We start from the raw sequence: 13,348 nt of genomic DNA on the forward strand, positions 1-13,348 counted from the left end.
TGGGCAACCCACCCACAGTAGAGACTTGAGAGACTGTGGCTTTGCACTCCCCAGGATACAGCAGTGGGCATGGAGCCCCCTCGTGGATCTGGCGTTGTGCACTCATCCGGCTGAGGTGCCCCCCTTCCTTTCCCCCTGAGGTGCCTGTTGTATTTCTATCTGATGCCCCTGCAGTGTTCTCTCTGTTTTGATCTGGTATCAAGTGTGGGCCTCGCCCATGCATTTTGGGCCCAGTGGTCCACGGACTATGAATGGTGCAATACCTGGACTACTATTCTTGGTGTATATTTTGTTAATGGTGTATATATGTATATTTTTCCGTACTGCATTTTAATATATTACAATGATTACACTAATTTCCTTTTGTCTTTGCATTCTTCCGGGGTGGTTGTTGGGTGTAACTATAATGTATAGATATGTATTAGTGTGTGTGTTGTAGTGGGTGAGGGTGGGGGTGAGGGTGTTGCGTGTGTGTGTCCCTGTTTTTTGCCTTCCCCCTCCCCTGTGTCGTAGGTGCAGTACTCACCGTGGTCTTCGCCGCCGGCGTTGGTGCTCCTGGTACAGGAGCAGGAAGACTATCGCTGGTAGGATTTGGAGTTCCAGGTCCATGGTGTCCTCCTTCCTCAGGAGTCAGTGGGAATTGTTACTGCAAACGGAAAATGAAACATGTTTGAATTTTGCATTAAGAGTAGTTGATACCTTAGATGAGCTAAAATCACTGCAGGAATGTGCTAGCAGGGAGGAAAAACGTTCTTGGCAGAGAATGCAATGCATACAAGAGCTGACGACTTGTTGGTCTCAGAGGAGGGGAAACTGGTTTTGCCAAACAGTCTTTTGTCACAATTTGCGAGGCTCTATCATGGGCAGGCACATCTGGGGAGAGATGCAATGATCAGATTGTTCAAAATTGACTGGTTTAACCCGAAATTCAGACAAGCCGCAGAGGTTACCTGTCACCTGTCACAGGTGCATCATCTCTCAACAGATGAATGCAGGAAAAGGGACCGTGGTGACTTTGAGCCACATAGGGAGAGCTGGAGGTCCGTTTAGCAAGATGCAAATGGATTTCATTGAGATGACTATATGTTGCGGATTGAGGTATGTGTTGGTGATTGTGTGTGTTTTCAGTCACTGGATTGAAGCCTATCCTACACGTAGGAATGACAGTCTCACAGTTGCAAAGTTGTTGCTTAGAGAGCTAATACCAAGGTATGGATTTCCAGTCTCTTTAGAATCAGATAGAGGCAGACACTTTGACAATGAAGTGATTAAGATCTTGTGTGCTGCATTAGAACAGAAGCTGCATTGTAGCTACCGCACCGAAGCATCAGGGCTAGTGGAGAAAATTAATGGTACCTTAAAGTCGAGAATGGCAAAAATGTGCGCAGCTACTAATATGAAATGGCCAGATGCATTGCCCTTAGTGCTGATGTAGATGAGAAACACCCCAGATAAGAAGACAGGACTATCACCCCATGAGATCCTCATGGGCAGAGCTATGAGGTTGCCCGCAGTACCTGCAAATACTCTTGTGAATATCACGGATGATATGGTGTTGGACTACTGCAAGGGTTTGGCTGATGTGGTCCGCTCTTTTTCCCACCAGGTGGAGGCCAACACATTGCCACCGATCAGTGATCCAGGTCACATCCTGCAAACCGGTGACTGGGTGGTTGTCAAGAAGCATGTGAGGAAGTCGTGTTTAGAGCCACGCTGGAAGGGGCCATATCAAGTAATACTGACAACAACCACTGCTGTGAAATGTGCAGGCATTCCAAACTGGATACATGCCAGTCACACAAAGAAGGTGACATGTCCGACTGATGAGGAACTTGAAGTTTCCAACTCAGCAGTTCCAGAGAAGGAAGTCTCAAGGCCAGAAAACAGTCAAAGGGGGACTGAGACTGCCGGAGAGCCCACTGAGGACGGCCCAGTTCCTCAAACAGTAAATGAGTTCGGAGGGGTGACGGTGAGCCTTTTTCAGTAGAGGTAGCAGGAGAACTAAGTCAAGGAGAGGTTCTCCCAGAAGTAGACGGATACGGGTTAGAGCTTGAAACCATTACAGACCCAGAGGAAGAAGGGGAAATAGTAGAGGGAGGTCAAAGCACACCGGCATCTCCCGAGCCAGTTGCATGTCCGTCAAGAGAAAACACCAAAGCACAAGAGGAGGGTGCTGTTCAGCGTCCTGAAAGGTTGAGGAGGAAGAAGACGCATAAGGGTGATAACTGGCCAAAGAAATAAACGACAAGAGAAAAGGTCGTACCAGGTGAAACAATAACAGAAGAAATCGATACAACCAGAAAAGAGGATCTAAGTGAAGGAGAATTGCAAAGTGAACGCAGGCTGAAGAGAAAAAGAGTTGCAAATAGAAGATATGCAGGTCCTGAATGAGCATATGCAACAACATCTGAATGGCAACAAGAATTCTTAGCGTTCTGTTTTGATCGAGAAGTGCCAGGCCAATACTACGGTACTTGAAATCACTTTGAGGAAGAGACTGTGTTAAGATTGAAATCGAAATTGGAAGCTGAAAAGCTGAGAAAAGAGACTAATAAATTACCGAATATGACACTGATAACCTGAATTGACTGTGAAAACCGATTATGACAAGTTGCTAACCTGATTTGACAAAAGGGTCCTGGGGTGAGTGAAAGGCTGTAAATACACACAGGGAGAGAGAGAGACTTTGCATCAAGAAAAAAAAAAGGGGGAGCTTTTAAATCGTCCTCAAATTGATTGTTTGCTTTGAGTTATTTTGCTATCTGATTCTTTACAGACCATGGTTTACAATAGATGTAGTAGCAAGAAGAGTAAAGTGTGTGGTTGGTTAAGTGTTATCTTAGGTATTGTGTGTGCAATAATAATTGCAGGTGTGATTGTGGGAATGCCGTGGTTGGATAAGAAAGCGACTAACAACGCTTCAAAACCTGAGACTGCTACACTAACACCGTGGGAAAAGTTTGAGCAAGATACACAACACCTGCATGAGGGAACTAATTCAAAGGGAGAACTTTCCACTAATGTCTTCTATCGCTTGCTGAATGAGTATGTTGATAGAATGGGTGCGAGAAACTGTTATGTGTGCACAAAGATTCCTTCATCAGTACAGGAGGGGGTCACTTATCATAGCTTGCCATTAACTTACGGGATAAGCTGTAGTCTGCTACTAACAAGATTCTATGACCAGGGGCATATGCTATACTTTTATTCTAATTTGGATGTGGTGTTCTCCTTTGTACCTGTGATTGAGTTTCTGAATAAATTAGCTAAGGAGCATAGTATAAAATGAGTTTGATGTTTCTTGGAGCCGACACTAACCTTTGGCATAGCTTATGCACATGGCAATAATTTGACCTGTCTACTAACACCTGTGGAGAAAAGCTTTTTAGATCACACTGATGATAGACGCAAAGCACTGAAAGAAAGATTAGAAAAAGGGCTAGAGAAACTCACATACGCAAATGATTATGCTTACACCGCAATAAAGACGCAGGGCAAATTAGCCATATATGCATTTCATGTAGGTAGGCTTTGTATATACAGGCCTAAATCTGATCATGACACTTTAATTGTGGGAACGAGTGAATGCAGGCATGTGTTTTTGTTTCAGAGTGAATGGACATTCATGTTAAATGGACAGGATCCAGCGATCCCTGGGATCTATTATATCTGTGGACTTAATGCTTATTACCGTCTCCCTAAGGGATGGTTTGGGACATGTTATTTGGGGATAGTTTTCCCAAAGATTTACCAGATTGATGACTTAAAACAAATACCTAAAATGTCTGAATTACAACATGCTAGACAAAAACGAGAAACATTGGCTGCTGTCGTTGGTGACATATTTGGAGCCATAATTTCTTCAGTAGGGGTTATTTTAAACTCCATAAAGATTCAAAAGTTGTCTACTATTGTGGATAACGTGCTGACAAATTTTACAGGGGCTATACTCCTGATGGATACTGAACTTGCTGCGGAAAGAGCTGTGACTTCAAAATCGGCTTGCTTTAGACATTCTTTTAGCAAAGAGCGGCCGAGTCTGTAAGATGCTCAAAGAGCGTCATTGTTGCTCATTTATTCCAGATAATAGTAAGAAGATTAGAGGTATGCTTACTAACCTAACTAAAGATAGTGCAGATTTGAAGGAATTGAAAGAACCTGGAGTGTGGGAGAAAGTTGGAAAGGGAATTGCCAGAGTAGGGAGCTGGTTTAGCAACATTTGGAACGGGGTTCTTGCAAAAATATTAGGGGTTCTATTAATTGTCCTGGTCTGTTTATTGGGTTTATGGAGAGCATGTAAAATTAATAACAGAGTTAAAAGAAATTGGACAAAGAGAAACAGAAGAAATGAAGAAAATGAAAGGGAGAAAATGTGCAATGAAATTTGGGAGAGTTCACACAAAGGACAAGATGTTGAAATGCGCATTATGCGCAAGGTGAAAAATTTAAAGTGAAAGGTTGAAAAGGAAAGGTTTGTGTGATGACGAACGTCATCAGAGGAGGGACTGAGAGAGCGTAGCTTATATAATATATATTAACATGAAGTGTTTATGAATTAATGTGTGATAATGCCGCATAGAAACTGTAGTAATGTATCTTTTCTTAAACGTGCACCTGAAATGTGACCACGGGGAGTGGCCGCCAAACTATACGTGGCCTAATAAAATGACTAATGTTTATGAATTATTGTAATCGAATACGTTTTATTCTAATTATTAATGATTACTTTATTGAAATAGTGTTAAATAAATTTTGTAGACCTTAAGTTAGCATGAGTCGAAGCCTAGCTGCCTGGCTCTCATATTAATTGTATATTTCCTAACTAGCAGTGTGCTGATTCGCAAAAGGACATGACCTCTTGTTTTCCTTCAAACTAGAAGCTGAATGTAACCATAGTAGATCCGTTCTCATGAAATTCATATTGCTGGTAGAAAATGTTAGTCAAAATGCAACAATGTAGATTAAAGTAATGTACAAGCTCGTTCAAACCGGTGAAGACAATGGAGATACTGACCAAAAGATGTGCAAAGAATTACAGAAGGATGAAATCATACCGGACGTGCTACCTCTGAAGATGTCAATCATATGGACCAATAAACTGTCTGTGAACTTATGTGGGGTGGAAGATTAATGACATAACCCGTTTTCTAATTGGATAAAGACAGTGGGGTATAACATCGGACCAATTAAGTTTTAGGGGAATGTACAACGAAAAAGGGATAAAAACCCATGACACAGGGAGTCATTGGAGATTGGTTAGGGAAATGCTGTCGAATTGATCCAGATACTTTGTCACTTTGCCTAGTGACTTTGCTGATTTTAACTTAGAACCATCCTCTTCCTTAGATTGCCCATTCTACACTTTACCTATTTATGAGGGAAGTGCCCCTTTTCCCTGGGAGTTGAGTTTTTGACTGATGGCAAATCGACTGATGTCCTGAAGACGAAAACTGAACCTGAGTGCTGACCTAAACCTTGGAGGGTAACTATGACAATGAAATTGTGATTTGTCTGTTTGCTTTTCCTTTCTAAGTACCAACTGCTTACTTTTGACAGGGACCATAGTTAGATGTTTTCCAAATTGGTGTTCTAAATTGTTTTGCATGAAGCCCAACATGCTAATGCTAATCAGAGGTTAGGATAGGGGTTCATTATACTGATGCAAATGGACAAATGACTGAATCTATGCTTTGTTGGATTGACGCGTTGATGACACTCTGCTAAAGTTGACCTATGTTGACGATGTGTTACGTTCTAATAATTGCGTTCCTTGCTTTGATGAAGTCTTATTCAAGTTGCCAAATTATGACAATGTTATTGAGTGTTTTGGTTTTCAGATTAACACACATGCTTTCAGAATTATAATCAATAGGGAATAAACATCATATAATTCTACTAAACCGGTGTGGTTATTCATGACTGCAAAGTCATGGTAGCGTCTTGAGTTCATTAACTTTGACTAAAGTGAAATGCAGTGTGGTAATAAATATTGATGACATTATTGATGTATTGATTGACATGTTGATTAGCTATCTCGTCCTAAGGTGTCTCTCAACTTGGTCAAAAGATTCATTGGCCTAAAACGAGTCCTTATGTGTAATAAATTATCATAGAGGGAAGCGTTAACATTGTGATTTAAGTGCTCGCAAGATGGCATAGATGGCTAACCGATAGATGTTTTTGACATGCTGGAGGTACAGTGCAAGTATATTTTCACAGGACCCGTGACAGCCCTACGTTACAAAGGTTGCATTTAACAACCTTCGCTATCACCTTTTTTCACCTAAAGGGATGGTGCAAACTCCCATGTGACTGATGCTTTTTTTCAATGGAGGTTGCTCCTTTTCTTCTCCTTGAGGATCCTGCTGCTCTTTCCTTCCAGGCAGCAATTGGAGTGCTGCAAAGAGTAATAATAAAGTGTGGTGATGTCACCGGAGGAGCACGAAACACAGTTTTATCATTAGAATGTGTGATGTAGGTGTGTTCATGCCCTTCCATGATAGTTATTTTCTGTGTCCCTTCTGTTCTAGACATGCAGTCCTTTTCTTCAATAAATACTGCTTCCAGCATCAAGGAGCGTGGGATCCGTCATTACATAAAAATACCGAAAATAAACAGGAGGTTCGGAGGGAGAGTTGTGGAGAGGCTGCTGACACACCCAGAAATAAAGAGCTGGGCGGGAACTTCCTGCAGAATATCGTGGTCAGATCTCCTAACCAATCAGAATTGTTCTTAGCTTGAGACATCAGTTTCGAGGAGCCATCCTGGTGCCTCCGTGATGCCACCGCGGATCGGGAAACATCTAATAAAAATGTTCTAACCAAAAAATATAATTTTCAAAGCTTTTTTTTTTAAAGAACCGTTTGTTTCTTGGTGCTTGGTCACAGGATGCAAGTAGGGACACAACGAGTGAATGTTTCATATAGCTAGGGAGGTGCCAGTGAAAGCTTGAAATACTATGGATAGTCATTTGTACCAGGTTCCCCACCTGGTAGAGAATAGAGAGATGAGATGAACAAAACAACATTGACCAGGGTTAATGTTGGATGTGGGCACCCATGACTTTATATGAGATCCAATTCTGGCTCTCCATTTACCACTGCAAGAATTAAAGAACAAAACAGGAAGAGAGCGAGAGGGAGAGATGTGAAAAATTCAGGGCTCACGGACATTTGAGAATTATAGTCTAACAAAAAGAATGTAGAGATTAAAATAGTCAGTTGAGAGATACCAAAGTAAGGAAGGCTTTGTAGTCTGCTACAATTATGACTTGTCTGTTTATATTGATTGCTTTACCTGTCACAGTAACGCGATTGATGGGTACTACATGATGAGGTGATGGACGTACAGTAGTTACTAATATATTTGGCTTTTAGGATTTATTGAATATACCACAACATTGCAACTTAGGGGGTAATTCCGACCCCGGCGGGAGGCGGGAGCCGCCTGCCTAGCGGGAACCGCCGAATGACCGCACCGCGGTCAAAAGACCGCGGCGGACATTCTGGCTTTCCCGCTGGGCTGGCGGGCGACCGCCAAAAGGCCGCCCGCCGGCCCAGCGGGAAACCCCCTGCAACAATGAAGCCGGCTCTGAATGGAGCCGGCGGAGTTGTAGGGGTGCGACGGGTGCAGTGGCACCCGTCGTGATTTTCACTGTCTGCATACCAGACAGTAAAAATCTTTGTGGGGCCCTGTTAGGGGGCCCCACGACACCCGTTCCCGCCATCCTGTTCCTGGCGGTAAAAACGGCCAGGAACAGGGTGGCGGGAAGGGGGTCGGAATCCCCATGGCGGCGCTGCAAGCAGCGCCGCCATGGAGGATTCCCTGGGCCAGGGGAAAACCGGCGGAAAACCGGCGGGAAACCGCCGGTTCCCCTTTTCTGACCGCGGCTTTACCGCCGCGGTCAGAATGGCCTAGGAAGCACTGCCAGCCTGTTGGCGGTGCTTCTGCGGTCCCCGGCCCTGGCGGTCATGGACCGCCAGGGTCGGAATGACCCCCTTAGTCTTTATGGGGGGCTGCAGTTGATCCCAGATAAGGGCTAGGTGCCCATACATTCCATCTCATTGTCTTTCTTCTTCCCTGCACCTCTTTCATCATCAGTCTGAATTTTATGTGTCCCATTAGTGTCTTTCACATCTCTGGCTCTCTCTTTTCTTTCTCTCGCTCTCTATTTCTCCCTTTCTATCCACCGTCCTCAGTTGCTCAGTTTTTCAGAGGCAGAAGCAGAGGCTGCCAAGGCCCCATGTGAAGTGGGTACCCAAATATACTCCTTTCCTCTGCCCTGCCTCTCTCCATTCCCATATCTCCCCCTCTTACATGCTGTTTCTCTCCTCCTTCTTTCTCCTCTCTCCCCTCTACCACGTCCTAACCTTTCTCAGGTAAGCCTGCCTTCTCCTTCCTCTCACCTGTTTCTTTCACTTGAGCCTCTCTCTGCCCTATGTCTTCCTAACCACTGTCCATCTTTCTCCCCGCTGCCCTGTCTCTTTTTTCCGAATTCTTCCTCCTTCCCTTCTGTCACCTCTCTGCTCTCTTTTGTGGCTCTCTCCAGTATCTCTGACTTCTCTTTCAGTTTCCACACTCCCGCTTGATCTCCATGGCTCTATCTGTAATCCAGACCACATAAAAAGGAAGGTCCTTTCTCTCCATAACTCTATCACTGACATGGCCTCCTCGCATCTCCCAAACCGTCCCCTGAAGCTTCTATTTTAGCCCCATTTTGGTGTTGTAAAATGAAGAATACTTACTGTAAGTTGTTGGAGAGGTGTTTTGCCACATTTGTGTGTTAATTGCCAACGCATGGTTACTAGAATATTTACTTCTCATGTAGCTCTGACCACACAATGATACCCTGCATCAGAAGGCTTTACACAGGCCCCAGGAATTAATCCGCAGGGGAGGACCCGATAATGCTGCAGGATCAACAAAAGTATGCAGCAAGAAAAGACAAATTATGTACCATAGTATGGCACATTTTGTGATAGTATTTCATTATTTTGACAATTTTGCACTTGTTAACACTCTCTAGGCATAGGGTGCATCTCATTGGTACCGGTTTAACACCTAAATATAGCAATAATTAACATAAAGGTGCCCAATCAACCTTTGCAAAGGCCCTTTCACTGGGCAGCAACACGTGTTGCCGCCTTTTAGTAACTTTCTAAACCATTTGAGCTACAAAATATCTTTAGGGGTAAAGTCTGCAGATTATGTAGCAGGTGATGGATTGTGTGGCAAAAGCTGCGTATCTACAATTATGCGAAAAAAGCACTGGCTGCACAATCACATAATTTCAGTGATCCTGACTTTACACCACACTCAATAGGAGGGAGAATACTTTAACAGCACTGATGGGAGTGGCTTACCAGGATTTACTTTTGCCAATGCTCCTTAGTGGGACATCGTGGCCGGAAATATCTTGAGAGAGTGGTAACAACGTTTTTAACCATGTACAACTCACCACTTCCTTTTGGCTAGTTTTGCACTATAAATATCGCATAATCAGACATACATTAGTTTCAGTGATCTTTGCAGTGGAATCTGTATGGCCACCGAGATGACAAGTTCCCCTGCAGACTCGTGTCAAGAGCTCTCATGTTTCCCATTTCCACATGTGGGTAGTTCGTACAGACCAGGTTTTTCTTTCACATTCTATGACTTCTAGTCCACTTCTTCCCAGTATAAAATCAGGAGTACCAGACCCCTAATGCAAAGAAGATACCTGGACTGAATTTACTACTTATGCATGGAACTGGGAAACCTGCTCTGCTTGTCCTGCACCAGAGTGAATATCGCTTCACGGGAACATGGAAATGTGTAAACACGATAGATATATTATAAAAGTGCATATACATGAATGAGTTAAAAAAATAATTAGAGACATAGGTCAAAGACGAAAGTTTTACATATTTATTAAGATGTTACAAAAGAAACGAGTGGCGATGGAACAGGAAGCGACAATTTATGCATTTTACGTAAACTGATAATGCAATTTCCGAGCTTCAGACAGGTTTCTATGAGTAGCTTGATGGCGGCCATCTTGTGATCCCTGGAGACAGGCTTCTTGTGCTGAGCACATAGTTTATCGGTACTTAGAGGTCAGGACGGCAGACACTGCGGCCAGGAACTTGTCCCAGGCAGCCTGGCACTGAGGGGTGAAGTCAGCAGGGAAGTGGGCAGCCAGCACAGTCTGAATGCAGTGAGACAGCAGCTGAAAGAGCGAAAAGCAGAAAGTGAACAACACAACCTATGGAGCAGTGCAGGACAAATGCTGGATTAAAATGAAAAGAATGACCAGTAATAAAATGCAAATCTCACAAGCTACTGAGAAATTCAGTTTCTCATAGCTGCCAAGTTTCTCAGGTCTGTGCGTGATGTGCTGGTCTACTACAGGTTATTTTCCTCTGAATGCTGGGACTTGTGGTGCTGATGTATATGTAATAAACAAAACTACAAGCTCCAGAGTTCAAAGAAACAGCTGGAATGGATCAGCACATCACGCATGGATCTGAGAAACTTGGCAAGGCTGGGTTTTACTTTACATAACTGCTGAAACATACAGAGATAATATTTAATTTTCATTAACATCAGAATTCATTGAAAGTCAAAGACTGGCAATTCCTCAAAAACACAACAGTATTTCTCAGTGTGTGCCTCTGATGCAATGTCTTATTCTCACCACGAGCACAGATTAGGCAATGGAAACAGAAAGAACTAAAGTATTTTGCAGTATGTGCACATGTTCTCACATAGTATTCTTTTATGTAATCTCGTGCCTTTGTCAATTAGCCCCCAAACTTCTGAAATGGTAATACATTCACATACGATTAGTATAGACAGTAATGTGCCCTCTTTGCACTTTTAAAAATAGGAAGTTGGACATTTGAGGCCTATTCTCAAAGGCATTTAACAGTAGTAAATGAGTACTCCCGTGGTACCACTTCTCCTACTCCTTGCTATTAGAAGTAATATTGATAAGAGCAAGGGTCTCAAAGCCCTGGCTCGGACTACTTATGGCTCGTGCATTTGTTATGGCAGTGATGCCCTATTTAGCTCAAAGAAGGCCGGATCTATGCTAGATTTTCAGGATAATCTCGGAGTACGTAAATCAGTTCCATGTAGACCAATCTTATGCAACAATACCTTATTTAAATACACAGGACCAACACAAGACACCTCAGTTTTACGAATTGTGCTCCTTATGGGGTGGACACTTTATTTATTCGAATACTCCCTTACAATCTACCATGTTGAGAAATATTTCAAACAAACACTGATGCAGAAGCTTGAAGTATTTGAGAAGAAAATCTGGGCAATTTTTGATTGATAACATTTTTTCACAAAAATGTCCTACTTCTGATGGGCTGTTTTTGAACAGATTCAAATGTGTTCAGTGCTGGCTCACCTGGAAGTTTCCGGGGTCCACGCGGAGGTTGTAGGCGTGCAGGTCGCTCAGTTTAGACAGGGCCTGGTCCATGCTATCGATGTGCTTGGCTGCTTCACCGATGGCGCTTAGGACCTTGCCACCATGTCGCTTCACGTCAGCAGAGCCCGGGGAAAGGTCGAAGTGGCTGAAGTAGGTCCTAGTCTGACCGAAGCTGGCAAATAGCCTGGGGAAAATCATATCAGCTTTACTGAAAAAAACATGCAATCCACAGCACACCCACATAAATTTATCTACCCAGCACTGTTATTTCAAACAACAAAAACACACGTGAAATGGCTATTGTAGTGGCAAGAATGGAAAAGCATGTCTTTTTAAGCATCACTAGAACTGTAGAAAAAGATTACATTAGTAACAAAAAGTCTGACCGTGAAAATGGCAATATTTGGGTGAAAGCTTTGGCTAAAAACTGAAAAACACATAATTATGAAGGCGCTTTTACTCTAATCTCTTATTCCTGTGGGCCATCACCTCTTAACATTTCCTCAATGACCTGAAAGTTCTTACCATTGCGTCGAAGCCACCAAAGTCTGACCCTATAGCTTCTAACCTATTCCCAATCCATCTTTAGGCTCTAACACAAACTCTTAACTGTCAAAGGTTCTAACCTCTTACTAACCCCTCTGGGGTCTGTTACCCCAATGGGAACCTAACCTTTTAGCACTTCCTCTATGCACACTAACCGTTTACCACTTCACCCAAGAAGTAACGTCGTACCACTTCCTCCATGAGCTTTAAACTCATACCACGTACCCCAAAGTACCTAACCTCTTACCAGTTCCACTATATGGTGTAACCCCACCCTGTGGTTTCTCTCTGTCTCATTGACCTGGCTCATGCTCCATACAGGCGGCTCATCATGTGTAAAGGGACCGCGTACTGTCCAGTAATAGCACAGGCTGTACCTTGTCCTCTTTGACTGAATTGTTTTTCGTAATAAGTTGCAAGGATCTGTAAAGCACAATGACAGCTTTGTTGCTGGTTTGCTGCTGGGTAGACATTAAGAACTCTGGGTGTTCATCTTACACAATCACACATGCAAGCAACCTGGATGCTCCATGAGTTGACCTAAATCAGCACACAGCAAGCTGTGCCAGGAAGGTGTACCCATATTGGAGCCAAGATTTTGTATTTAATAGTAAACACTACTTAGAGGTCTATATACACGTATCCGCTGGTGTGAACTCCATATACGTAGATATCCGCAGCAAGCCCAGCCAAATATGATTCATGATTGTTTAGCAGACCACAGTCAATGTGCACCACAACCTATGAGTTAAAGGCACGCAGTTTAAGGAATCTGCCCTGATCTCAAGCTCCTAACGGTGGATCATGCGGTAACGATCAATAACATGTCAATAGTAAACATTTGACAGTCTCGTTTTTTGATGAGAAACGTAAAAAAACGTAACACATTTGTTAAAATGTGTGTCACCATTATATGGATCGATTTCTTTCATATATTTACCTTCCAGACAGAGTCAAAGAAAGTATGCCTCAGTGACTCTCTAGATAGCACTCACCTGTCCAAGGCTTCACCTCCGAGGGCATCGCACTGGCCAGAGATCTTTCCGCAGAGGCCGACCACCAGGGCCTTTTCTTCAGCTGACAGAACCATCTTGAGAGTTGAGTGCTGGCGGGCTCAGGGTCGACCAAAGATGGAAGTTAGAGACAGTCCATGCTGTGTGCTGGACAGAGCCCCTTTTAAAGGGGAAGGGGGACGAGGAGCCTGGCAACATTCCAACGTGAATGGTCAGTTTTGGGTTCCACCTGAGGAGGCGGGGCTATCTTATCTCCCTGGAACACTGCCAGAGATTAGGAGAGTCTTTGCAGTGTGACATACACAGCGGCCTAATCTATGGCTCACTTCATTCACTTGACCAACAAATAAATATCTGGACTTTCAGA

At 43.4% G+C, this 13,348-nt stretch overlaps 1 protein-coding gene across 1 annotated transcript; it reads right to left on the bottom strand.

Moving 5' to 3' along the window:
• Positions 1-9,892: 9,892 nt before the first annotated feature.
• Positions 9,893-13,139, bottom strand: LOC138261442 (hemoglobin larval subunit alpha-like). The gene is made up of 3 exons (XM_069210390.1): positions 12,964-13,139; positions 11,402-11,606; positions 9,893-10,207 (listed from the first exon to the last, which is right to left on the bottom strand). The coding sequence occupies exons 1-3, from the start codon at positions 13,056-13,058 to the stop codon at positions 10,079-10,081; spliced, it is 429 nt and encodes a 142-aa protein (XP_069066491.1). The 5' UTR covers positions 13,059-13,139; the 3' UTR covers positions 9,893-10,078.
• Positions 13,140-13,348: the final 209 nt, after the last annotated feature.

Source organism: Pleurodeles waltl, chromosome 10, assembly GCF_031143425.1.
Source record: "Pleurodeles waltl isolate 20211129_DDA chromosome 10, aPleWal1.hap1.20221129, whole genome shotgun sequence".
Classification (NCBI taxonomy): domain Eukaryota; kingdom Metazoa; phylum Chordata; class Amphibia; order Caudata; family Salamandridae; genus Pleurodeles; species Pleurodeles waltl.